Here is a 25,673-nt window from a genome sequence, read left to right on the forward strand (position 1 = left end):
AAAATTATTATATATATTTACTCTTAAATACTAGACTTATTTTGATGAAAACATATTTTACCTGAAAAAGTATTATAAAAATGATAGAATAATTGGCAACAGAGTATCTCTATGTTAATGAAGAATAACTATTATTTAATATAATTTGTAAAATAAAATTTTCAAATGACATTTTTTAGCATTATTCATTAATTTTAGCCAATCTTTCTAGATTCTTAATTTTTCCTTCATGAAAACAAATATGTGAAATTGAAGCATTTTTAGAATTACATCACTACTTTTTATTATTGCAACTTTTTTATTATTTATAGTGTGTTCACAGAAAAGATAGACTAATAGTAATCAGATTGATTGCCAAAATCTCGATCTAGTTAGCTACATTTGAGGATTTTTTCTGTGTTTTTTATTTTTGCAGACTTATGATAGAAACGAATTACAGAGTAGTTATTTTGTTTGCTATAAATGCATGATTGATAGAGAATACTATGAAACTCTAAATTTCTAATATACTAAAAATAGAATTTCTATTTTAAAGTATTCATGCAATTGTAAACCACTTACTTGCAAACTTATTAATTTTATATTATTATGCTTGCTATGATATAAAAAAATAACAAAATGATAGTGTAAAATTCAGCCGTAAATTTTTACATTATTAGCTGATACAGCAACATGTTAAAGGTAAGATAAAAATATTATTAGTAAATTTAAATATAAATAACAATAACCAATTTATTTATAAATGTAAATAATTGATTTAAGCAAAAAGTTGTAAGATAAAGTACTTATCTTAACATCGAATGAACATGACAAATCACTGTTAGAAGCTACATTGATAACGATTAAATCTATAGTATTTTCAATTGGGTAATCTAATTCCCACATATGATTTTCTATTTGTTTCACTATTTCTATGTAATTATTCCCCTCTGTTGGTCCAACACCATTAAATTTTTTTCACAATCCTTCTGCATCACCAACTAAAAGTTTTGTTCTCTATAACTACAAAAAAAAATTTCTTATGCCCAACTCGATTTGAATAAGTTCGCAATGATATGGTAGTATGGTAATGATTGGTTCAGTTTTCTTCAAGTGTGGTTTTTTCGTGTGCTTTTTAACAGAACTAAACACTGAATTGTTTTCGTTCTCCATCATTGTATGAGTAAAAAAGGTAATAAATATTCACCGCCTATTTAGCACCTCGGGATTGACCCTGATAAGTGATATATTTTCTTGTTTACACCTTGTCTATCTTTTCGCTGAACGGACTATAATAATTTGTTTATTGATATGAATCTTCCATCCAATTCCTTCAAATTCTTTAACTACGCTTTGCGTTTCTAAGCCAATATCAGCACTTGTCAAAGTTACTACGCTACTTAGAAAACAGGGAAAAGTCGGGGAATTTTGAAATAGTCTAAAAAAAATCAGGGAATTTGAGATGGTGGCAACTGCCAAACTTGTGACATTTATGTTTAAGATAAAACACATTTCCTACTCAAAAATTTCGTTTTCACCCCTATTTGGCAAGTAGCCAAATTTCACAAAACCATAGTATGCTGTGGTTAACCATGTATGTGATTGAAAAATTATAAATGAAGCAAGGAAGAAAATGAAAAATGCATATATATACAGGGTGTGGCAAAAAAAACCTGGATTAATCATTTTTGAGATAACTTTATTAATATAATTAAATGAATTAACAAAATGTAATAAGTAAGAGTAATGAACTTTTACAAATAAATTTAATTGGCCACTGTGAAACCAATTAAATTTATTTATTAGTAAAAGTCTACTCTTCTTACTATTTGTAGTATTTTATTATTTGTTATATTTTATTAATCAATTTATTTTAAAAAAGTTATATCAAAAAATTTTTGTCCTGTTTTTTTTTTTTTACCACACCCTGTGTATGTATGTGTGTCTATATATATATACACCCCAGTAGCAAAATAACTTGGGAACTCATTGGGCCAATATTCACCAATCTTGGCTCAACAAGGTTTTAAAGGGCCATTATTTTGCCAATATTGGACAGGTATAGAAATGTTCGATTCACCCGAAATTTTATAGCCACTATTCAGCCGCTGTTTATCCTATATAAAATTATCAAATTCACCTGATATTTTTTCCCTTATTTTCCCAATATTGGCCCTATACAGATTTGTTAAGTTCACCCAATATTTTAAAGCCATTATTCAGACTATATCAGTTCAATATAGAAGTGTCGTACTCTACCGATGTTTTATAGCTGTTATTCACCCAATATAAACCCTGCATAACTTTGAACAATTGTCCCGATATTTTATAGCCGTTACTCAGCCAATATTGACCATAGATAAAATTTTACGATTCACACAATATTTTAAAGCCGTTATATAATAAATGTGGGCCCTATGTAGAATAGTTTGATTCATCCAGTATTTTTTTAACCATTATTCAGCCAATATAAACCCTCTTTGAAATTGTACAATTGTCTCCATATTTTATAACCGTTACTCAACCAATATAGGCTATATATAGAATTGTTCAATTCACTCGATATCATATAGCCACTATTCAGCCAAAGTTTACCCTATATAAAATAATCCAATTGATCCGATATTTTATTACCGTTATTTCGCCAATATCAGCCCTATACAGAATTGTCAAGTTCACCCGATATTTTGTAACAGTTATTCAGCCTATGTTGGTTCTATATAGAAGTGTCCAACTGAAACGATGTTTTATAGCCGTTATTAAGACAATATAAAACCTACCTAAAATTGTCTGATTGACCCTATATTTTGTGGCCGTTACTCAACCGATATACGCCATATATATATATAGAATTGTACGATTCACGCGATAATTTAAGGACGTTATTCATCTAATGTATACCCTATTTAAAATTGGCCGATTAACTCGATATTTTATGGCCGTTAAATGAAACCTAAAAGGTAAAATAATAAACGCTTTTTTCTAAAATCATACTTAGTTGTTTTCAAATCTCATGTGGGGATAGCCATCAATATAACTCCAGTGCTACTTTTATAATAAAATCATAACATACAGTGCTTGGTAACTTGATTTTCGACTATCAGAACTTGTCATTTTGACCAAGGTAAATATCTTATTTTATAACTGCCGTTGAACAGCCGACCCAGTTCTGGGTTTACGACTACCAATGTTCAACTCCGTAAACTTTTAATTTTGATCCTAATCCAAAAGGCAAGGGAACTCCTTGATCAAGCATTTTATTTTATTTTATAACCGTCGTTGAACAGCCGACTCAATTTTTGGGTTTAGGAGTACTAATGTTCAACTCTGTAGCATAATAATTTTGAATCCAATCCAGAAGACAAGGGAACTTCTGGATCAGGAAGTGGCAGAAATTTGACTACGTGGAGNCAGATTTAACGTGCATCAGTCACCACTTACTACACGGAGAGTCTTCGGCCGGCGAGGATCGAACCCACGACCTCTTGAATATGGGCCCAGCGCCCTACCGACCAGGCTATCCCGGCCCTTGATCAAGCATTGAGATAAATTTGCCTTCATTTGTAACTTTTTGATGGAACTAACTTGCATTTGAGTAGCATGGAGAGGAAAACCTCCCTTGGTTAGCCTAACAGTCAGGGAACTCTAAACCATGATACGGTTACCACTGAGGATATCTTATGCTAGCTTGCACTCAGTACGACCTGGGTGCAGAATTCGCATCGACCAGCCATTGCTAGGATTCAAACCCGGTTCCTCATTAGAAGGCAACACAGTGGTTTTCTTATTTCATAATAAATAATCCTAAGCAAAAAGTTTCTTTCTATCCTGTGCAATTTTAGAAAAATTTTATATGAACTATCAGAAGTTTAAAAGACAAACAAAGAAAAAAATATTTCTTTTCAAAGGGTGAATGTTTATATTGTACTTGGACTATTGTGAAATAATCAAAAATGTCTTTGAGCAAAATAGAAAAATCTATTATAGGTTAAATCTGTTGTTTGTATTGTAAAACACTTATTAAGGAACTAAATATAGAAATGGATATTATTAAAGGCCTATAAGTCTTTCCAGGTTCATTAGATGTAAATACAAAACTGGTTCTTAATTTCAAGTCTATAATGGTCTTATATATTTCTAGAGAATGGATTTAGAATGGCTTTCGATATCGGACTGAGAATGAGGTGTATAAGTTTTGTAATAATAGGTCCTAGAATTGGTTTATATTCTGTCCAAATATTTATTTTCATTTAGGACCTTTATAGGTTTACAATATAGGGCCACTATTGGGGTGTCTATATTTTATAATATTGGTCCTCGAATGGTTTTGAACATAGGACCAATATTGTTGTCTTGTCCAGTAGTGCAAGGAAAATTAAATTTGTCCAAGAGTATCTAAAACAGCTTTGGCCACATCACTAATCTCTATGGAATAGAGGAGTTGCTGCAGGGGATCCAGATAGATCCTGAAGAGCTTCGCCAATATGGCTGGGCAATCAAAGACATGGTCGGGAGAGAGTTCGGTGTCGATGCAGTGAGGGCAACTTCTGTAGCTTCGATGACCATCGGGAGATATTTTCATTCCCTTGAAGAATTTTAGTCCTCAATCTAGCTATGGTTGTGGAAATGGCTCGATCACAGTTTAAGGCAGAGATGGAGTGCTTTTGAGAGGTAGCAAAAAGTAGTCTGCTGCTGGCTATCGCATCAGCATCAGTTAGGGTCAGGCTGTTGGAAATTTGGGAGTTATCTCGGGCTATCTATCTATAGCTTTCTCATTACCATCAGTATTGACGTGTGCTGGTATCCATTGAAGGATACATGCTCTTTGGGCCGTGGTTATTTCGTTTAAGAGCAGGATGATATCTTGGGTGAGTTGAGGACCAATATTAATTTCTATGTAAGATCCGTGTAGGCTTACGATATAGAGCCTGTAGCTTAATTACCACTATAACCTTTAAATTCCAGTTCGCTAGTATATATGTTAACCTGATTCTATCTTGAGTTACCTCATAATAGATGAGGGTTGGCATTGTCGGCAACTTAGCACCACAAAGGCTGCTCGCAGACAAGCTTGTTTCAATAAACAATCTACATAGGTGACTTTCCCACGTGATCTGAACACGTGTGCCTCAAATAACTAAATACAAGCCAATATAAGGGTGTCTATATTTTGTAATATTGGTCCTAGAATGGTTTTCAATAATGAACCAATATCATTTTCTATGTGTGACCTTTATAGATTTATAATGTTGGGTAAACATTGGGATGTCTATATTTTTCAATAATGGTCCTAGATAGAAATGAATCTTGTTCCAATATTGAAAGTCATTCTGGAACCAATATTGAAAAATCTAAACATATATATATATATATATATATATATACATACAATTGTGTATATAATTTAATTGTATGTATATATGATTTCAAATTATGTTTTTTCTCTATTCTGTTTCAGTTTTTTTTAAGGCAATTTTAAGAATTTGAGCCACCTAGTCTTAAAAAATTGCAGCATCATTTTTGCAAAATCTATCCATGGCTGTTCTTATGTTCTAAATAATGTTTGATATAAAAACTTCATATAAGCGTTAGCACATAATTTTAGAATGGCATTTTGACTGAACCTTTGACTGAAAAATATTATAAATTTTAATTCTTATAACAAAGTTTTTATAATTGAATCATAAGAAAAGTGCAGAATGAAAGAAGTAAGACTATAATTTTAATGAATTTTTAACTGCACAATAAAAACATGCTTTTAATTTATTTATTTTTAAATTTTTTTTCTTAATTAATACTCTTTCTGAAAATTCTTTTCTTATATTCTATATAGATTTTTACAATTTCAAACCTTCAACAAAAGCAGGGAAACAATTTGATAGGGGTAAAAAAAACTCATTAATGAATGGTTTTGAAAATAAAGGTATGTATTATCAATTTTACTATTTCACCCTATTCTCTAAATCTTACTTTTTTCTTCAATAAAATATGAAATGTAAGTTTATTAATTGTGCTTCATAATTATTTCAGAAACCAATTCAGACTGATTAATTGCAACAAAAATATGCACTACTTTAAAGATGTTTTAAAATTATTTAAAGTTTGCATATTTCTAAGTCACTATATTGCTGAAATTAAGAATTCATTTTTCTCCATGTTAAATGCTTTAATTTAAATTTCTTTAAACTCTCTGGGGATCCTTCAAATAAGCAAGTGTTAAATACATTTCTCTCTTAAACAACATTTTACTTTTTAATCAAGATGTAATAGCACAAGATTACTAACTTTCCTCACAAGAGGAAAGTGTAGCTCGAAATGCAACTTTTATGTGTGTATAGAGTTAATTTAAAGAGTTATCACAGAGTTAATTTTCATCTATATGCACATTAATTTTTATTCTTTTATTTGCTAGCAGCAGCTACTTGATTTGTCCATAAAATCTAATGTATATAATTCTCTTACGTGACTCCCAAATTTTGGCTGTATTTCTTTCCTGCCTGTGGCAACGTTTGCTTTGTTTTGTTTACGTTACTATTTCTCTTACACGGTGAATCGACCAATGATTGCCTCTAAAAATGTCACATGACAAATCTAGCTGAGGTGGCTCAACATATAGCGCTTTTAAAAACGGAAACTGAAATAACCAGAGAGCATTAGTTGTGGCAATCTCATACTATTAAGCTAGGCAGAAGTGAGTAGTCTTTGTCGATAGATCTCTATTTTAGTATTTTGTCGAAAGCGCTTTTTTTTTCACGAATTTATGTATTACGAATTTATTTGACGATTTTTGATTTACATCACGAATTATACTATAGCACATTTCTAATAGGTTTAACGAATTACATGTCATTTATTTGAATTCAAATTTATTTTAATGACTTAGTATTTACTAAAAAGATGTAATTTTATTAAAAAATTTTTTTTTATATGGATTTGAATGATTGTTTTGAAATCTTAGAATTTTGTGCATTTGCAATGCACCTAAGTTAGTAGCGAGCAAAGCAAGCTTGGTTTGCGAAGCAAACCATATAAGATAGCATAGCAATTTTCGGGGGTTGGTGAGCGTTAGCGAGCAGGGGGTGCAGCCCACTAGTACATTATAATAATGAAAGCTTATCAATTGAAATTCAGAAATACCATGGAAAAAACAATTATTTAAAACTTATTTTTATCTTACATAATTTACTTCTGCAGCGGACTGGTCATTAAGACGCAATTCCCAGTTGAACACCCAAGTTGAGTATCATTGGCTATGGTCAGTGAGCATGTGGGTGACTACTTTGATTAGCCTGCAAAGGTAACTGTTGTCTATGTAAACTGTTCTACTGTGAAGTGCTCAACTGCGGGTGCAGGTTGTCGCACTACTGAAGCAGAAGAACCACCCCCTCTGCAGAGGATAAAAATTGTGATGTCCTGTGTTCGGATCATCCTTAGTGATGTTTTTAGACCATCGCATATACCCTATTTTTTAGATCTAGTGCGACATAAACCTACAACAGCAACTAAAATCTAAATTGCTTCACCACATCAAGTTTTTAAAATTAAACTTTTGATACATTTATTGAAAAATGAATTTGTATTTTGAAACTTAAATTCAGAAGGAAAAAAAATTCCCTTTCAATTTAGTGGTCTTCAATTATGAAATGTTAGAATAATATTGTATTGTTCATCAATCTGCAAACTAGTGTTATTAAATAATTTTTTTCAATTATGCTTGCTGCTTTTTTTTAATGTTCTTATGTTTCTTGGATTTGTTATATTTAGATGGAAATTCAAATGGTGAAACCAGCATGCTAGAGTCTCATAGTAAGGAGTATGGAGGCAACAGTCCTCATTTGACAAATGGTGTTTCAAAAGGTTTAGTTGATTCAATGTTCTTATAGTTTTGTAAATGTCTTTGGTAAATAATGTAAAAAATTATATTTTTTAACATATGTTTTAGAACTTCTTTTCCAACTCTTTTGAATTAATGAATTTTAAAATTTTTAACTTTCATTCGACTATAGGTATAGGTGGTTAACTGCTATAAGTAGGGCTGCAAGTTTGTCACGGGAAAAAAGACCCCAAATTCGCGGAAAAATCGTGGGAAATTTTGAAAATTACACAAATTCTAAACATAAAAAAATTTATTATGTAAATGATGTAATAGACAGATATTGCGCAAATAATAAAAAAAAGCTTAAAAATACACAACAAAAGTATTTCTTTGAATTTCAAGCAATATTAATATTTTTATTTTAATGAACAGAATTTTGGAACAAAGTATTGTACATTGTCAGATTATTCTCATTTATCCTTCGTCTTTCGTCACTTAATATATTTTTATACTTAGAAAGCGATCTTTCTGCATCAACGCCAAATTTGGAGCGTTCGGTCTTTAATTTCCAAAACTCAATCGGTTTTCCTTCACCAACGCGCAATTCCTTGACAGTTGCTTTCTAAGAAGTAATTGCTGTGAAAACTCAAGCATTCTACATTCAAACTACTAGTTACAAGTCCCTACTAACTACTAGTCCCCCCCTTCATCTAAGAAACTGATCCATATTTAAGAAATCACAAGAAGCCGCCTAGGAAAAATTAACTGGATATGTAGAAAGGCAGTAGAAATTTCATTGCCCAGTGCAATAGCATGTATAACAATTTGATTTGATTTATAACATTTTCCTTCTTTTGTGATTCCAATTTCTTTTGTACTCTTACTGACTTCAGGAAGGTAATTACCCTCCCTAAGTGTAGAAAGACCACTTTAGTTGACAAGATTGTGATTATCTCTTATCTCTGAACTATTTTCGTGTCATTTTGCTATTATAGAATAATAGCAAAATACCATGTCTAATAATCTAAATATAAATATCTAATCAATATAAATATCTAATCAATTTTACATGTTCAATTTAAGGTTCAGGAAAATAAAAAATTCTGTTTAATAAAAACAATAAATAAAAAATGAAAAAAAAAATCAAATTTTAAGCAATTTTCGCGCAAGTCAAGACATATTGAGAAATTTGCGGATTTTAGGAAAAAAGATGACAATTTCGTGGAAATTCGCGCCGCGACAAACCTGCAGCCCTAGCTATAAGTAATTAAGAAAGACGTTATAAAAATAAAAAACTCTATAGAAAACACACTTTTTGCAGATATGTTTAAACTTCCTTAAAAAATCCTAGTTATGCATGTGAAATAAAAAATTGGAAATAATTAATTTGAATTAGATGTTGCATTGTATCTTCTAAGTTTTCAAGATAATATTAAAAGCCATTATGAAATCAATTAGTTTTATTTTTCTATCTCCAATACTTTATCATATTTTAGTCAATTTTTGATGAATTGTCAAATAGTTATGATTCTGATATCTGACTGTCATAGATTCGGAAAATCCTTAGAAAATTAAATATTATCATATATGAATAAACTATTTTGTTCTTAGAAATTTGATGATAATAAATAGCTCATTCTACTAACCTATTATTATAGAAACCAGTAGACACTGTTTTATATTTTTTAATAGCTAATTTTTAAGCCTGAAATTAAATTGAATAGTCAATCAAAATTCTGACAACTTTCCAATTAAAATGATAGCTTAGAATTTATCTGGATCCCTGTGCTGAATGTGAAATGGCAATCATTTTCTGACTTCTGCAAGCATAATTCTTTTCCATAATATAAAAAAAAAACTTATTTTCAATTCAAATTGCAATTGCTTGGCAACTAGTTAAAATGTATAAAATTCAACTATTGCTTCATGCTATATGACAATGCATTTTCAAATCTTCGCCCCAACTGCTACCAGCATAGTTTATGCTATAAAATAATGTTAAATTCTCAATTAAAGTTTCTTCTGCTTTCGACTAGTTAGGTTATGCTTTAATGAGGGTCAAGTGAGTAAATGTGACTAGCGCTAATTTTAATATTCTCATCTTGAGTAAGAATTTTTTTTTTAAATATTTTTTATCAAGTTGTATATTTAGTTTCAAGAACATTAAATACAAATATTGAGTCAGTATTCAAATAATTCTAAAGTAAGTATTTGAATAACAATTTCAGCACATATTATTCAATTTGATTTCAACCCACAAAGAAAATTTTTTTTGTTAAGTGTAAATAACTAAGACGTTGATATTTTTTCGGCCTTTGATTGTTATTTTCTGTTTGTATTAAAATTTATTACCTACAAGTATATGATTATAATTAATTTAAAAACAGGATAATTATGACCATATTTTATATCAACTCAAATTTAATGACTTTTCGTAAAAATGGATAGAATATACTCGAAAAGAAGTTTTCTACATTACTTTTTAAGGAACCTGAAGCTTCTTCAGGTAAATAGGGGAAATACTGAAATTCGAGTCAGCCAAAATCTTAAAGAAAATATGACATGCCAAAATCAGTTCACTAGCTGCAAAATATTAAAAAAAAGTTAGTTCAGACAATGAAGATGCTGACCACTTTAAAACATTATCTTGTATAATGATTATAATGAAAAACTAAGTTTGGGTTTCAGTGTGACACGCAAGAACTTACGTATCTTGTTAAATCTTATGGTAATCTTTTCCTTCTCACTCCTGTCAAAATTGTGGGTGAAGTTTCACCCTCTATTTCTTGAGCCTATGATATTTCCAAACTAGAGTGTTCAAAATGCGTCAAAAGGATGAAAACAAATTTATTTCTTATGCCCTGAATAGTGTTTATTTCAATCTATACACCGGAGCCGCAATGGCTCAGGGGATATAACGTTCACCTTCCAATGAGGTGAACCGTGTTCAAATCACAGCGATAGCTGGTCAAAACAAATTTCGCACCCAGCTTGCACCGACCACTGTACTGATGTAAAATATCTTCAGTGGTAGACGGATCATTGGTTAGAGTCCCCTTGCCGGGAGACTCACTGTGAGGTTCTTGTGGTCTTCCTCTCCATGTAATGCGAACACAGGTAAGTTCCATCGAAAAATCCTCCACGTAGGGAATTTTCTCCCAATACTTGAATCAGGAGTTCCCTTGTTTTCTGGATTGGGCTCAAAATTTCAAGGCTACGTAGTTGAACATTAGTAGTCGTAAACCCAAAACATTGGGTCGACTGTTCAACGACAGCGACAACATCATGCCGGAGTGATGGAAATCGGGAGTGGAATAAATCTAGAAGCAATAGCAAAAACATCATTTTAGAAGAAAAGCTTGGAGCTATTAAGGGGATCATCCACATCAGGAGCCAAAGCAAAAAATCATTCAGAAGAAAACTTCAGAGTTCTTAAGATGATTATCTTTCCCAGCAGTTAAATGGTCCCTTTTAAAACGGAGCCGGGAGTTGTGATAATTATGTCATACAAACATCAAATGCAACAGGGTGAGAAAATTGGGGTCTTTTTAAAAGAAAATGCTAAAGATGAGTTACAGTTAGAGATAATTAAAGAGTTATGGTTAGGACAGGAGTAAAAAGGTAAAGTAAAAGTTAAAGTGTTTAAAAATTTAAGGTAGATATATAGTTATGAAATAAGGAAAAATTTAGAGGTACAGCATCCCGCATGGAAATTACAAAGGGAGCTGACCACCTGTATTTCTGGCAGAAGCAGGGGAGGAAAAATTCCAAAACCTTTAAAGGGGAAAGTGTAAAAATGCAAAAGTGACTGCGGAGACTATAATTGCGATCTATAATTTTATTGAGTGACACAATTGTCTAAGATTTTTACATGAAATTAGAAGCGGCGTATAAAGCAAAAAACTTGACGTTGTCAGATAAAGCTTGCCTTTTCTTCCATTCAGATGAATTTGGATTCAATCACGACCCTTACTTGGAACAGGTTAGATGGGAAAACGCACTAGTCATGATTTTTTTTTTTTTTTTTGGAAGGACTGACTCTGAGTTGATAATAGTTCTAGAATATGTATCTATCAGCTGATGATCATTATTCTTTCTATGTGTGCTCAGAATTTTCTGAAAATTTCAATTTTTGAGAGTTAGAGGTGGTAATTATGACTACTTTAAGAGCCTATCTATGTAACTGAAGTAGTTAATTAGTTTTTCTTATATTTTTAAAAGTCAAAAAGATCACCCTTAATGAATAAAACATGAAATTTATTTTTGTTGAGGTGATATGAAGCTCAAAATTAAAACAAAAAAAGGCCTAAAGTAACTATAATTATCCCAACCGACCCTACAACTAGAGCTCTGTCATTTCAAGCATTGCTGCTTAATGCAATGCTTGAAATGGATGTAAAATTTATAATTAATCAAAATGTCATCCATTTTCAGGGATAAACCTACATGCGACAAAGTAGCAAAATATAAATTTCAATAACCGTGTCTTGCAAGAAGAAAATCTAAAAGAGAAAATAATTTTACTTTTTTCTGAACTGAAATTTAAAATTTTATTTTATTAGTAGGAAGACTATGGTCATTTAATATAATTCACTGTCTGAGAAGACAACCACCTAATCCAAATTTAATTTTGCGTAATAGTTATAATTTTTCATTTCCAAGAATTAGTTATTCTTTATTAGTTAGTAGTATTAGTATTATTAGTTAGTAGTTTATTCTTTTGAATAAATTTGCCACCTCAGATGATTTGTAAAGTAAATGAAATTTTATATCTTATTGTTGCAAATATATTTCATATTATTTTTATTTTTAGATAAGTCTGATGATGATGATACAAATGATGCTCTTACTAATGGGGATAGCAACATTAGTATAAACTCTACGAATTATGAAAATCACACTGGTTTGAATTCTGCTAATAATAAGAATGACTTTGGGGAAAAAACCCCTCTTCCTTCTGGTAAGTATTATATTTCACATTAAAAATACCTGTCATGTATAATTATTTTCATTATTTTATTTTTGTTTTCATTTAATTTTAATAATTAAAAATAGAATTGATACCAGTTTTTTATGTTGAAAAATATTTGAATTGATTCATTTTAAAAAATTTATCCTTTTTACATTTTGTACTTCAAAGTAAATGCTATTCTTGGTTATTGCTTTTTGGTTAAATGCTCTTGGTAATTTTTTTTATTTTCATAACAAATGACTCTGAGAAATAATATTTTTATAAGAATTTAAATTTTTAGTAGAAAAACACAGTATAAAAATCACAAAACTATAATTTTTTTTGCAGAAAGAGTTGAATGCAGCCTAAAATTCAGAAAAATTTTCACAACCCTTCAAATTCCTTAAAAATTTACTAAAATTGTGCTGATCTTTCTAAAAAATGGAAGTTTTATGTAAAATAGGACTAAAATCTTGATAACTCGAATAAATGCTATAGCCTTATTTTTAATTTAATACAGCATAAGTTCATAAAGCAGATATAAATTTACTTGTGAAATGAGCCATCAGCATTGTGCTTCATTAGGTTTCAATTGCTAACTCACAAGCATTTCAAAACATTTTTGCAGTACATTCAAAGTGAATTAACTTAAAACACTTCTGCTATTCAGTAAATTAAATAAGTTGATAATTAATTGTATTATTCAGTTCAATACGAAACAATATTGTTGCTGTCAAGTAAGGAACAGATTTAAATTGTGCTGAAATTGATATTGAGAACAATTGGAAAAAGTTTTCTCTTATTAAAATTTGTTTGTCAGTTGTCAATCAAAGTTTTTTTTAAATTAAATTAATGCAGAGGGATAGCAAAAACATTTTCATGAATGTTTATTCTGCACTATTTAAAACTAAGAGTTATTTGAAAATATATTTGCCTTTTTCTGACAAATTTTTCAAGAAGTGGAACTTTTTCAGCCTGAAAAACTGGACACCAATTTTTTAATTTTTTTTTACAAAACTATTTATGCTTTAAAATCTTAGAAAAGCAAATGTGCAACTTTCTACCATTCTGCATCTAAATGTTTTCCTTTATCCACAACTTAAAATATTGTTAAGATATTTCACTACTCTAGAATCAATCATTCTCCTGTCACCTTCCTTTATCTTATCAAAGAAAGGTGAGAAAATCATACTGCTCGTGTCAAGTATTTCGGACAGTGGCATCTTATTATCTTTTCATCCGGACGATATTGGTTATCAAACCCCACAAGCTGAAATGGGGCCTTAAATGCTCTTAATTCCTCCTCGCCACTGAATATTCCTTTCTTCCTCTTATAGATTTGGAGACCAAAATTAACACAGCTGTTTTTTTTTTTTTTTTTTTTTTTTTTTTTTTTTTTTTTTTAAGAGAACAGTAACCTATTTATTGAAGAGTTTATATAAATCAAACTGTTATTCAGACACTTGAGAGATGATCAATTGTGAATACAACTACATATGGCCGCACATGACTTACAAGTATGCATTGTTGCTTTCTTTTTTTCTGTGTATTCAAGGATGTATTACCACATTTCCTATCAAGTCACAGCAATATGTTAGGAGATTTAAACCTACTGAGGAAGTGACGTAAGACTAAAAGCACATATTCGATATCATATGATTAATTGGAATGTATGTGTTACTAGGAAAAAAACATTCGTTGTCTGTAGCTACATCTAGAATTATGTACATATATCAAACTTTTTCATTAACTCTTTTTGTATTGAAAAAGGATTTTTTTTAGTTTAAATATCATTGCGAGTAGTTATTGTGGAATATTTAATTTTTTATATATCATTGCAATTATTCTACAAGCAATTCAAATCGTTAAATTATGTTATTAATGTACCCTTCCTGGAAACGGGCAACTCTATTAGGCGGACAATTTTTACGGTCCAGAGAGTGTCCAATTTACTGAGGTTTCACTGTATTAAGCTTTGCTAAATATTAGTCACAATGAAAATACTATTTTACCTCTATGATTAATGAAAAATTTTCAAAATTATTTATTAGGGGTAATAAATGTACCATTCACATCAATATATGGTTACCATTAATAAATGGTTACCATTAATAAATTCAATCAAACATATGATCAACACCAATAATAATTATACTTATTCTTAAATAATAACATAGTCACACAGATTCTTAACCACTTAGGTTACCAGTTTCACACAGAAACAACTTCAACTAACTAACTCTTCATTTACATTGAGAAAGTTCGATGCATTTTGTTAAGGGGAGCGACATCTGGCGAAATAACAGAGTCTGTTATCTCGTTTATCACACACACACACATATATATATATATATATACTGCAGTAGACAGTGAAAGATTTTCATAAATCATACTTTAAATAGTATTGGAATATTAAAATAAAAAAAGCTTATATAAAGTATAATAACTGGGAGAGAAAATAGAAAAATGATCTTGATTTGCAGATTAGTGAATGTAATCAAAAGATTTATGAGTTAAAGAGAGTGAAGAACTAGTTGCGGGCCTTATTAAAAAGGGAATGGGAAAATGAGGAAAAGCTGCACTGTCTCAAAATATTGTAAAAATGACTGTTGCATATAATTTATCAATGCAGGGAGTGCTAAGTCTAGGGTTTAACTCTAGTCCTGACGATATTAAGTTCTAATTGGCTACTTGTGTTACCGAAATATATAAAACCTGGGATAGCAGACTACAAAATTTAGAATCAAAAATGACTGTTTTCAAAACTAGAAAAGTGCAAATTTTAGAGAAACAAGGAAAAAATAAATACCAACTTTTTACTGTAATTTTAAATATAAATTCCTTATTTGAAATTTATAACAAGCAACAGTTTTATTATAAAACATAGGTAAAAAGGTTATTAAACAATCTACATCAAAGGTTTTTTTTCCTTTCTTTTAAAGTTGTTATAATGGGAAACAAATAAGAGTCCACTACAATTTTATAATTAGATTTGCTCTTGTAATTTTTGAAGTGTGTTCTTAATAGTTCCCTAAAATTAGTTTGTTGGAACTAAGATTTGTTTGTATGAAATTTTTATTGTAAAATAATTAATGGTGTCTTTAATGACTTGCTTGTTTCTCAAAGTAGTCATGAGGCAATTCATATATGTATCGCCTGTGCACATTAAAGTATATAATTGGATAAAAATCATCATGCAGTTTTCTTTTTTTACTTAAAATGAAATGTATTCTTATGCCTTAAAATATATTACAGGGATGTGATTCTTCAGCGGATTCGCAAATTTCCGCTTTTTTTTTCTTCAGATTTTTCCCGCTAATTTCAGTGGAAATTTTTTTTGCACAAGTTAAAATATTTTGTGAGGAATTTAATTTTCCTCGGAGCGAAAGTATTGAAATCCTCATTCCTCCCTTTGAAGTTTCTCTAATAATCATTTCCTTGGGATAAAACTGGTTGACCTTTATACAGGGATGAGATTTTTCCGCTTTTTAGCGGACCTCTGCTTTTATCGCTTTTGTTCAAATTTCAGCCTTTTTATCAAAAACTCCGATTCTCTAAAAGTTTAGTTTTTTTTTTTATTATAAATATCCCGCTTTTTTTAAAAAAAATTCAGTCCTTGAAATAAAATGATTATATTTATTTACGGTTTTCAAAGATAAACAAAAATTAAAACTACATCCTCGCTGCTAACCCTTGCGCATTTTTACTTATTTTAGCTATTTACCCCGCTTTTACGCACAGAAAATAAGATTTTCCGTATTTTTATCCTTCCGGCAGATAGTTCGTATTTTCGTAATTCAGACGTTGCTGCTTCCTGGCGTGAGCAAATGAGGGGGGGGAATAGAGGTGGATTTGCAGTGAAAATATTTGCTGAATCTTGTAAATTTTTATTTATTATGTCTAAACAATACAAACAAGCCTTTTAGAATCCCAAATCCAGACTCTGCAAATATCTCGAGTCATATTCACGCAATTTTAATATTAATCGTCGATTTTCCTATTTACCTGATTTAAAAATTGCGCATTTTGATTCTTATTTACGCTATTTAAATATCGTACATTATGATTCTTATTTACGAGATTTAGAAATCCGATATTGCGTTTTGAATTTATGCATTTTTAAATGCATATATACAAAATTCGTATTTATGCAAATCAAAATCAATGCATCAAAATTTATGCAATTTCGTATTTACCTGATTTAAAAGTTGAACGTTGCGATTCTTATTCAGGCAATTTAAATATCGTACATTGTGATTCTTCTCGAGATTTAAAACTCCAATATCGCTATTTGTATTTATGCGCTTTTAAAACCTTATGTAGCGATTCGTATTGAGCTTAAAATCCAATGTCGTGATTCGTTTTTGCGGTTGTAATATCAAACAGCGGTTTAATTTATATGTGCTTTAAAAATTATGCATCATGATTCATATTTACGTGATCTAAAAATTACGCATCATGATTTGTATTTTCACATTATTTAAATTCGAAATAGAGTTACATATTAACGTGATTTAAAAACTCATATCGGGATTCATATTCTCTCAATTTGAAATCATGCATGTGATTTATATGCATACAATTATAAAATTAATCATCGTGGTTTATAATCATATAGTTTACAAGTTTAAAAATCACTCTTTTTTTTGTCAAATTTGTGTATATATATATAATTATTCATTCAGTCTTGGATTTCCTCTTTTTTACTTTCTGACTAATCTCATCCCTGATATTAGATGCTAGTTATAATGATAATTTAGGTTTGAAGTTTTTTTTTTTTTAATTATGATATAAAGTAAAGCAACTTAATTAGAAATGAAAGCATCCTGAAATATGACAATAATCCTCTTAAAATTTAGTTTTACTTTTCAAAGAATGTGCCTGATACATAAGTCTGTTTTAGTGACATAAAATTATTTCTTATTATTCTTTGAAAATTGTTTTGCTAATGCCACCCCTGAGTATAAAATGCATCCTGTTAAGTTGATATATTGTATTATTTAATAATTTATTTTACTATCATCTAGTTATATAATTGTGTACTCATTATAAATATTATGCTATTTTTAATATTAAATTGCAGAAGATAGTTATCTTGGAATGTTCGTAGAGATAGAAGAACCTGTCTTTGTTAAATGCAATAACTGTAGAAGAACATTTATTCAGACTGCCTTTACAGATCATAAAGGTATTTATTTTAATTAACATGCGTATAATATATTACTATGTTGTTCTTTCAGCACATAAAATTTCTGTATAATTTTTTTCGATTCCCACTATTAAATATGATCAAAAAATTGGGAAAATGAAATCAGAAATTTTATGATTACATTGCATTTTTTTTTTTTACAACACGAAAAAATTTCTTATGTTTCGCTTTTGTCTTGCATTTACCGCAAAAAAATCATACACTGTGTTTCAGACTGCTCAAATCTTTTGCAGTTTTGAAAAAAGTAGCTGATTTAAGATGAAATCTAGAAACTAGAGCTCTTCATAAAGTAATTATTCTAAAGCTCTATTCGAAATCTGCAGATTTTAATAGTATTATACCACAAAAAAAGAACTCTAAATTTCAAAACTATACTTGAAGCTGTTGAAAATTGAATTGACAAGACACATGGACAATAAAATTGTCGCAAATCGAGGGCATCTAAAAGTTATTATTCAACTGTGGTGTTCAAAATTTTCTACAAAACAATGTAGCATTTAAAAATCTAGATTTTAAAAACCGTGTGAAAATCTGTTTCAATAATGACTAACCAAAATGTTGTCAAAAATACCACATGAGATTATAGTTGAATCATTAATAATCTAGTGTGTAACAAAGTGATCCTTCTAATGTGTGACTTGAAATTTCCTATACAATGCAATGTAGTCTTAAAAAAAGACTGGAAATTCTGTTTCAATAATTGACAAAAAATACGATGGATAAAACCACATCAATTTACAAGTGAATTCTAAGTAATTTGAGCGCGTAATAAAGTGATTCTTCAAATTCTTGAAACGAAGTTTGCCAAACTGAACAATATTGTACTAAAACATTGAGATTTTAAAATCCATATTAATAATTAACGAAATATTATTAATAATTAATGAAATTATTAATTATTATTAATAATTAATGAAAAAGCATTTGACTAAACACGGATTCACTCACCTTAATCAAGTTGATCTATAAGCTGTCACTCAAATGTGTGGTTCAGAATTCGCAGTACGTATTAAAATATTAAGATTTTAAAAAAAAGTGTGGTAATCTGTAATAACAGTTACAAAAATAGTAATTGGCAAACAGTGTAGATTTTTCATTAATTGATTGGGGCAAAATGAGAAGTAATTACTCAAATGCATGACTCAAAATTCACGATACACAATGAAGTCACATTTAATTGTTTAGATTTTTAAAAGTTATGGAAAATATGTAGCTTTAACTACCAAAAATGCTATTGTCACTTTAAAAAAAATGGATAGAATCTACATTCAATGGTGTAAATAATGCCCCTGCAATGCTAGGGAGCGTCGGAGGTTTGAGGGCGCACAATTTATAAATAATACACTATGATAGGGGTTCATAATTTTGCGGCCGGTGGCTGCAAGATTAATTGGATAAGATTAATTAAATTAGAAATATTCATTATGCTTACCACAAAAATCAATTATTGAAAATTTTCTAACAGTCTGTTATGTGTTTATAAATATATATCATATTTTTATCATTCAGTCAGATTCACTGAGATACTTGACTCTTTGAATACTAAATGTGCATTATTAAATTGGATTTTTCTGGTGTTCCAACATACATTTCTGGACCAAAACTTTGAAAATGACGCACTGTAGGCTTGTGTCCAGTGTATAGCTCAATGGGAGTTTTTGTTTCGCCTGCATTACACAGTTTATTCGAGTTGTAAAAAGAAACTCAAAACTGCACCTGGCCAAAAACTTTTATCTACACCACTCTTTGCCAAAATAATATGTGGTCCATTCAGCACTGTTCGATTTAACCTTTCGGCTGACCCATTCTGTTGAGGTGTATAGACGTTTGTCTTTTGATGTTTTTTCCAACACAGCTGTTCAAAAAACTGATTTATGAATTCACCACCGTTTTCAGTTTCAATTGACTTAACTTTTCGGTATATCTGTCTTTCTGCCCGATTTACATGCCTTGCAAAGATATCATAAACATCCGATTTGTGACTTATGAAAAATACAAACATCAGTTTTGAAAAATCGTCTAATACCGATAAATAATATCTTTTCCTATTTCTACCTGTTACCTGAGCATGATCCCAATCATCCAAAAATAAAAAATCTGACAGTGCCCTAGTTTTACTATATTCACAAATTTTAAGCAGCACTCTTATACTTGTTTAACTTAAATGATTCACATTCAAAATCAGAAAATTTCTGCATTCTTGGTAATCCACCTACTGCACTTAACTAATTTTTAGTATTCATGTAACCAAATTTTTCATGCCAATTCTCATGTTCATTATATGCTTTATCATTGACACTGTGAATTGATTGAATTCAATGAAACTATCTAGTAGGTATCTTTACTTTAATTCAAGTGTTTTATTTTTTTAAAACCTCCATATATTTAAGGCAATATTATTAAACAAGTGAAATTTAAACATTGGTTTTTTAAACTGTTAGCTGTTTTTGAAATTTGTTTCTAATTTTTTGTAACTTGAAAAAGAACTTAATTGTTTTAATATTTAACATTCATAAAATCTCTTATAATTCACTAAAGGTTGAGAATCACTGGCTTAGAGTATACTGAACTAAACCCCAAGTAAATTTGAAAACTTATTTCGAGCAATAGCTTTATTCTAAATCATTCTAGACAACATACAATTTCTTTCATTTGCATTTATGTTGCTCAATAAAATATTTATTTATTTATTTTTAAAATTCATTTAAGGGAATTTAGAGTTAATTTGTTTTAAAAGAAACTTTTGTATTATGTGATATGATAAAAAAAAACATCACTTTTCCCCCCATCTTTATATTTTATTTCAAGAAATCTGTTTTTTGATGAGAAGGAAATATTTTATTTTTGAAAAGGATCAGTTTGGTGTTTATCAGTTTTGAATGAACTTAAACATTTAAAAGAATTTGATTTTATACAAATATATTAAGTTGACTGATGAAAAGAAAAAAATAAATAAAGTGACAAAATTTTTTTTTATTATTTTTTAAAAAAATTGCATCTGAAACACTAATATTTATATTAAAATTATCATAATTGCCGTCAACGTGTCTAGGTACTTGGGCATGTGGCCCTTTGTTCAAGAAAGGATTGTGCACTCCTACTATATGAATTAGAATAAAAACCTTTTTTTTCTTTTATAAGGTATTATTTTAATTCACTTTTCAAATAATAGCCCTTAATTTAACTTTTAATATATAATTGTAAAAAAGTGAATAATTTTCTTGTATTATGAAGATGAATTTAATTCAAATGTGTTAAAAAATGCATACAATGTTCCACTTAAGTACTTTTCTGAGATCAACTTTTCAATCGCAATTATTAATTCTTTTTTAATTAATTTCAAAATAATTTAAATTAAAATATATAAATTAAAATAAGATGAATGATTATTAACACCCGAATCCGAATGTTTCTTAATAGTGTTTTTGTTTTATATTAAAATTCAAAGATATTGTAGGGGGTGCAAATAAGTGCATTTTATCTGAAAATTAACTTAGCTCAATGCCATGCATTATGTTGAGTATTACCAGTGTGTTTAAGTAAGATTTCAGAAATTAAAAAAAAAAAATAATAGTAAAGTGTTAAATAAACTTTATTTCAAAGCAGTTAAATTTTATAGTAAATTAATTTTTGTTTCATGCATTGTTGATTCTCAAAGCGGTGTATGACACGAAAATCATAAAACTCATAATCATTTTCCAACTTTATTTGAAATAGTGTTCGTATGCCTGCAAAGTTTTTCACGTCTTTTAGTTTATTTTTTCTCTCAAGTATATTCAATATGAGCACTTGAGCATTAAGACCTACATTTTACTATTTCTGCATTTATATCTGAGCATTAATATATCTGATATAGAGTAGATCAGTGTTTCCCAAACTTATGACTTTTGTGTACCTTTTCTAAATTTTTCGTAACGCTGTGTACCACTAATAAAAAAATGAGTGTATTTTTTACTATAAAAAAAATTGCACAGAAGTTAAAAATCACAACTGGCTGTTGACACCACTAATTATTAACTGCTAACTCCGCAAAAAAATAGCAAATAGAAAAATACGTAATCCTAAATTTTCATGGCTAGCTTTGTTTTTAAATAAGTTTGTTTGAAATTTTCGTTTATTGCAAGATATTTCGCATAAGAACGCGTACCCTCGCTAAACTGTAAACTGTAACAGCGTACCACACTTTGGGAAACACTGGAGTAGATGAATTAAACCCATTCATGGACTCAAAGGGGAATCTTTGTGTTTAGAAATTTTTTTTTAAAGCAAAATAATAAAAAAATTTATTTTTACACTTAACTCCAATAATTCAAAATTATGTTGTGAAAAAAGGCATGAACTGTGCTGATAATAAACTGTTTGCTTGCAGATTATTATTATTATTTTTTTTACTTAGTATTTTATTATTCATTCATTTATTTTTTTGGATTAATAATGTGCATTTTGTGCCAGAAACACTATTATAATTTCTCTCCTTTTTTTCTTTTATTAAAAAAGATTTTTTACAAAACAAATCAACAGCTAAATATTTCTTAACATCTATAGTTTTTATTTAATTTTATTAAATTTTCTCACTTTTTATCTAATTTACAACAATTTATTCCACAATTGTTTTTAATTTTGATTATTTTCTTCACAGTACGCTGCCAACTTACCCAGGCACAGGCTCCTACAGGTAAGAATAATTTTTTTTTGCATAACTTTGCTTTTGTATGTATGGACTGCTCTATAATTAAATGTATGTAGGCATACAATGAATGATAAAACATACAAATGATTCAAGGCTTCAATAAAAGAATTTTAAATTACTATTACACTGAGTTCATAGGCATCATGATATTCCTGACAAAAAATATTTTATCTTTTTTTTACATTTATTTTGTTCTAATCATCTTGATTTGTGTGTGTGTTCTATTTATAAATATAAAAGTGAATTTGGAAAAACTCAACTAGAAGAATGGATAGTTTTAAATTTTCCTTTTTATTAATAATGTGTGCAAAATTTAGGGATTGGCTGGTGGGAGTCACTTTTCTCAATTAATATCACTATCGTAAAAAGTAGTAAATTTTGTTCTCTATTTTTAAAGCTTAGTCACTTATCTTACTTTTTTTATATTTCCGTTTCATAATTTTTTCCCCTTTTCAGTTAAAAGAAGGATTTTACATCCCCCCTTCATTGACCCCGCAATATTACGGTTCACCTGCGCTAGTAAAGAACAACTCATCTAAATGGGTGGGGCATAAAAAGGGATTGAATATGTAATAAAGATTCATTTTTGATATTTTTAATTATCTTCTAATAGTCTTTTTTTTTTTTTTTNTTTTTTTTTTTTTTTTTTTTTTTTTTTTTTTTTTTTTTTTTTTTTTGTTATTTCTGACCTATTAAAAGCAACCTTTTTTTATTGTTGGAAATTCAATCCTAAATTCTAAAATGCAAAATTTTTTTGACAGTTAGCAGTTTTTTGCTTGGCCTATTGGTGGTAAAATATGTCATGTCCTGTGTTGTCCAGTTTTCCTGGCAAGACAACCAAGTTTTAACGTAAAATACACTGTGATAACATTTATTCACTCTATTGCTTTAAAGTATATCTGCGATAAATATCTACTTAAAATAATTTTCCAGCCTTACATTAAAACAATTTTACGATCAGCCTTGGGCATCAAAGCGTAAAAATCAAATTTATCACAAAACTGAAATAATTTATAACAGATTACATGCAACGGTAACACTAATGAAAACGAAATTACAGAAAGTACAAAATGATTTTGATTTCAATTCAAGACGGAAAATCTCATTACTAAAATTTTGAAAAAGGTGAGACTAGTAGTGCCATCTCTTTATAGGGTATCTGTGCACCTAGAAAGTCATTGAAAATCATGAAAAGTCATTGATTTCGACATTGGTCAAAATTTGTCTCAAAAAGTTATGATTAAACTATTTGAAAATCCTGTATCCCGATTGGTTTTTGCATGATTTAAAAATCACATGTTGCTTTCCATATTCGTGTGATTAAAAAATCACACATCGCAATTTGTATTTACATGAATTAAAAATTGCACATAGTGATCTGCATTTGTGTGATTTAAAAATCATACATTGTGATCCACATTTGTGCGATTTAAAAATTTCACATTGTGATCCACATTTGTGCGATTTAAAAATCCGTAATTATAACACTTTCAAAAGCTTCAGTTATAAGACTTTATTAAAAATGTTAAAACACAATTTATACCTCATACAATTATAGGAGATAGTTTTTTAAATCTCCCTTCTAAAAAAACACACTACTTGGTTACATTTTAAAACACATGGCCCCCTCTCAATCACCCGTTGCCACCCTCAGCAACAAGTGAAGGAAAAATATCACTATGGTGATTTTGGTTGGTTGGCGCGGGGCCGGAGGCCATAGCGACCAACCCGTTTGTGATACTCTCCCCCTCTGATTCCGAGGTTACGTCCCGGGGAGGAATCAGAATTGATCTTTGGTCTGCCTCTCCTTCGGAGAGGTAAAATAGGTTCTGTTGCTTGTGTATCAGAGTTGCATTGTCTCAATGCTGAGGTGTGGTAGGTCCCAACAGGAACACGTGGCTTATCTGGGTGGGCAAGTTCATAGGAGGTGGGCGACTTCTTTCGAATTATGAGATACGGCCCATCTCTTTTAGGTACAAATTTGGCAGTAATTCCTTTCTTGGCATTACTGAGTGGATGTAGAGTCACCCACACTTTCGAACCTACAGCATAAGTGGGGCGTTTTGAGTCGAAATATGTTTTATGCCGATCTTGGGATTTTTCTACATTATCTCCAACAGTCAAGAGGATAGAAGAAAACTTTCTGAGATACGGGGTTATCTCAGGGACAAAGTTATCGTTTTGGATAACCGTTCGAATATCATGCTTTACCTTTTGAACTGTCCTGAGCTCTCGTCCAAACTGAAGGTATGCAGCAGTATACCCGGTCATTTCACACTTTGATGTGTTCATAGCGAATCGGATGACTGGTAGGTGGTCAACCTAATTTCTATGCTCTTGGCCAACAAGAATAGCCAAGCGAGGTTTCAGGTCCCTGTTCTTTCTTTCTACAGGATTTGCTTGGGGATGGTATACCGGCACCAAACATTGCTTAATATCAAGCAGAAAACAAAGCTGTTGCATTACACTGCTCACAAATTGTGAGCCGTTATCACTGATAACTCTTCTAGGCAATCCATATCTCAAGATCACCTCCTCCAACAGAGTGATTGCACACTCCTTAGCTGTGGCTTGGGCTAAAGCAAATAGCTCAACCCATCTAGTTGAACAGTCCTCAACGATGAAGATCCATTTCTTTTTATCTTTACCTTCGGGCAATGGACCAAATAGGTCTATGGATAGGCTTTCAAATCTTTGATTATGTACAGGAGTCTGAAGAAGACCAGCTGGCTTTTGAGTGGAAGCTTTATAGCGGTTGCATTCGACACAGTTTTTAATATATTCGGTGATAAATCTTCTCATACCAGTCCAAAAGAATCTTTTGGAGATTCGATCCAGGGTACCTTCTATACCGTAATGGCCAGCAGTTGGCGCATCATGAAATTCTTTAAGGATTTGACCTCTTTCTTGCATAGGGACTACTAGTTGAGCTTCGTCCGAGTCACTATCATGGGAGTATCTATAGAGAACTCCCCTATTCATGATATATCCTCGTTCAGTCCATCGATTAAGGTCTACTTCATCTGAG

The 25,673-nt window shown here is 30.1% G+C and overlaps 1 protein-coding gene across 9 annotated transcripts in view; it reads left to right on the forward strand.

The window, feature by feature from the left end:
- Nucleotides 1–25,673, forward strand: part of LOC107452551 (putative uncharacterized protein DDB_G0282133) — a 66,032-nt gene that overhangs the window by 5,019 nt on the left and 35,340 nt on the right. For all 9 annotated transcript variants that reach the window (XM_043046741.2, XM_043046743.2, XM_043046745.2 and 6 more), the window contains exons 3-7: nt 5,813–5,902; nt 7,744–7,836; nt 12,609–12,755; nt 17,830–17,934; nt 22,595–22,630. In XM_043046741.2, coding sequence (XP_042902675.1) covers nt 5,813–5,902; nt 7,744–7,836; nt 12,609–12,755; nt 17,830–17,934; nt 22,595–22,630 — 471 coding nt within the window. The remainder of the gene's footprint in view (nt 1–5,812; nt 5,903–7,743; nt 7,837–12,608; nt 12,756–17,829; nt 17,935–22,594; nt 22,631–25,673) is intronic.

The sequence above is a fragment of the Parasteatoda tepidariorum genome, chromosome 2, assembly GCF_043381705.1.
Source record: "Parasteatoda tepidariorum isolate YZ-2023 chromosome 2, CAS_Ptep_4.0, whole genome shotgun sequence".
Lineage (NCBI taxonomy): Eukaryota > Metazoa > Arthropoda > Arachnida > Araneae > Theridiidae > Parasteatoda > Parasteatoda tepidariorum.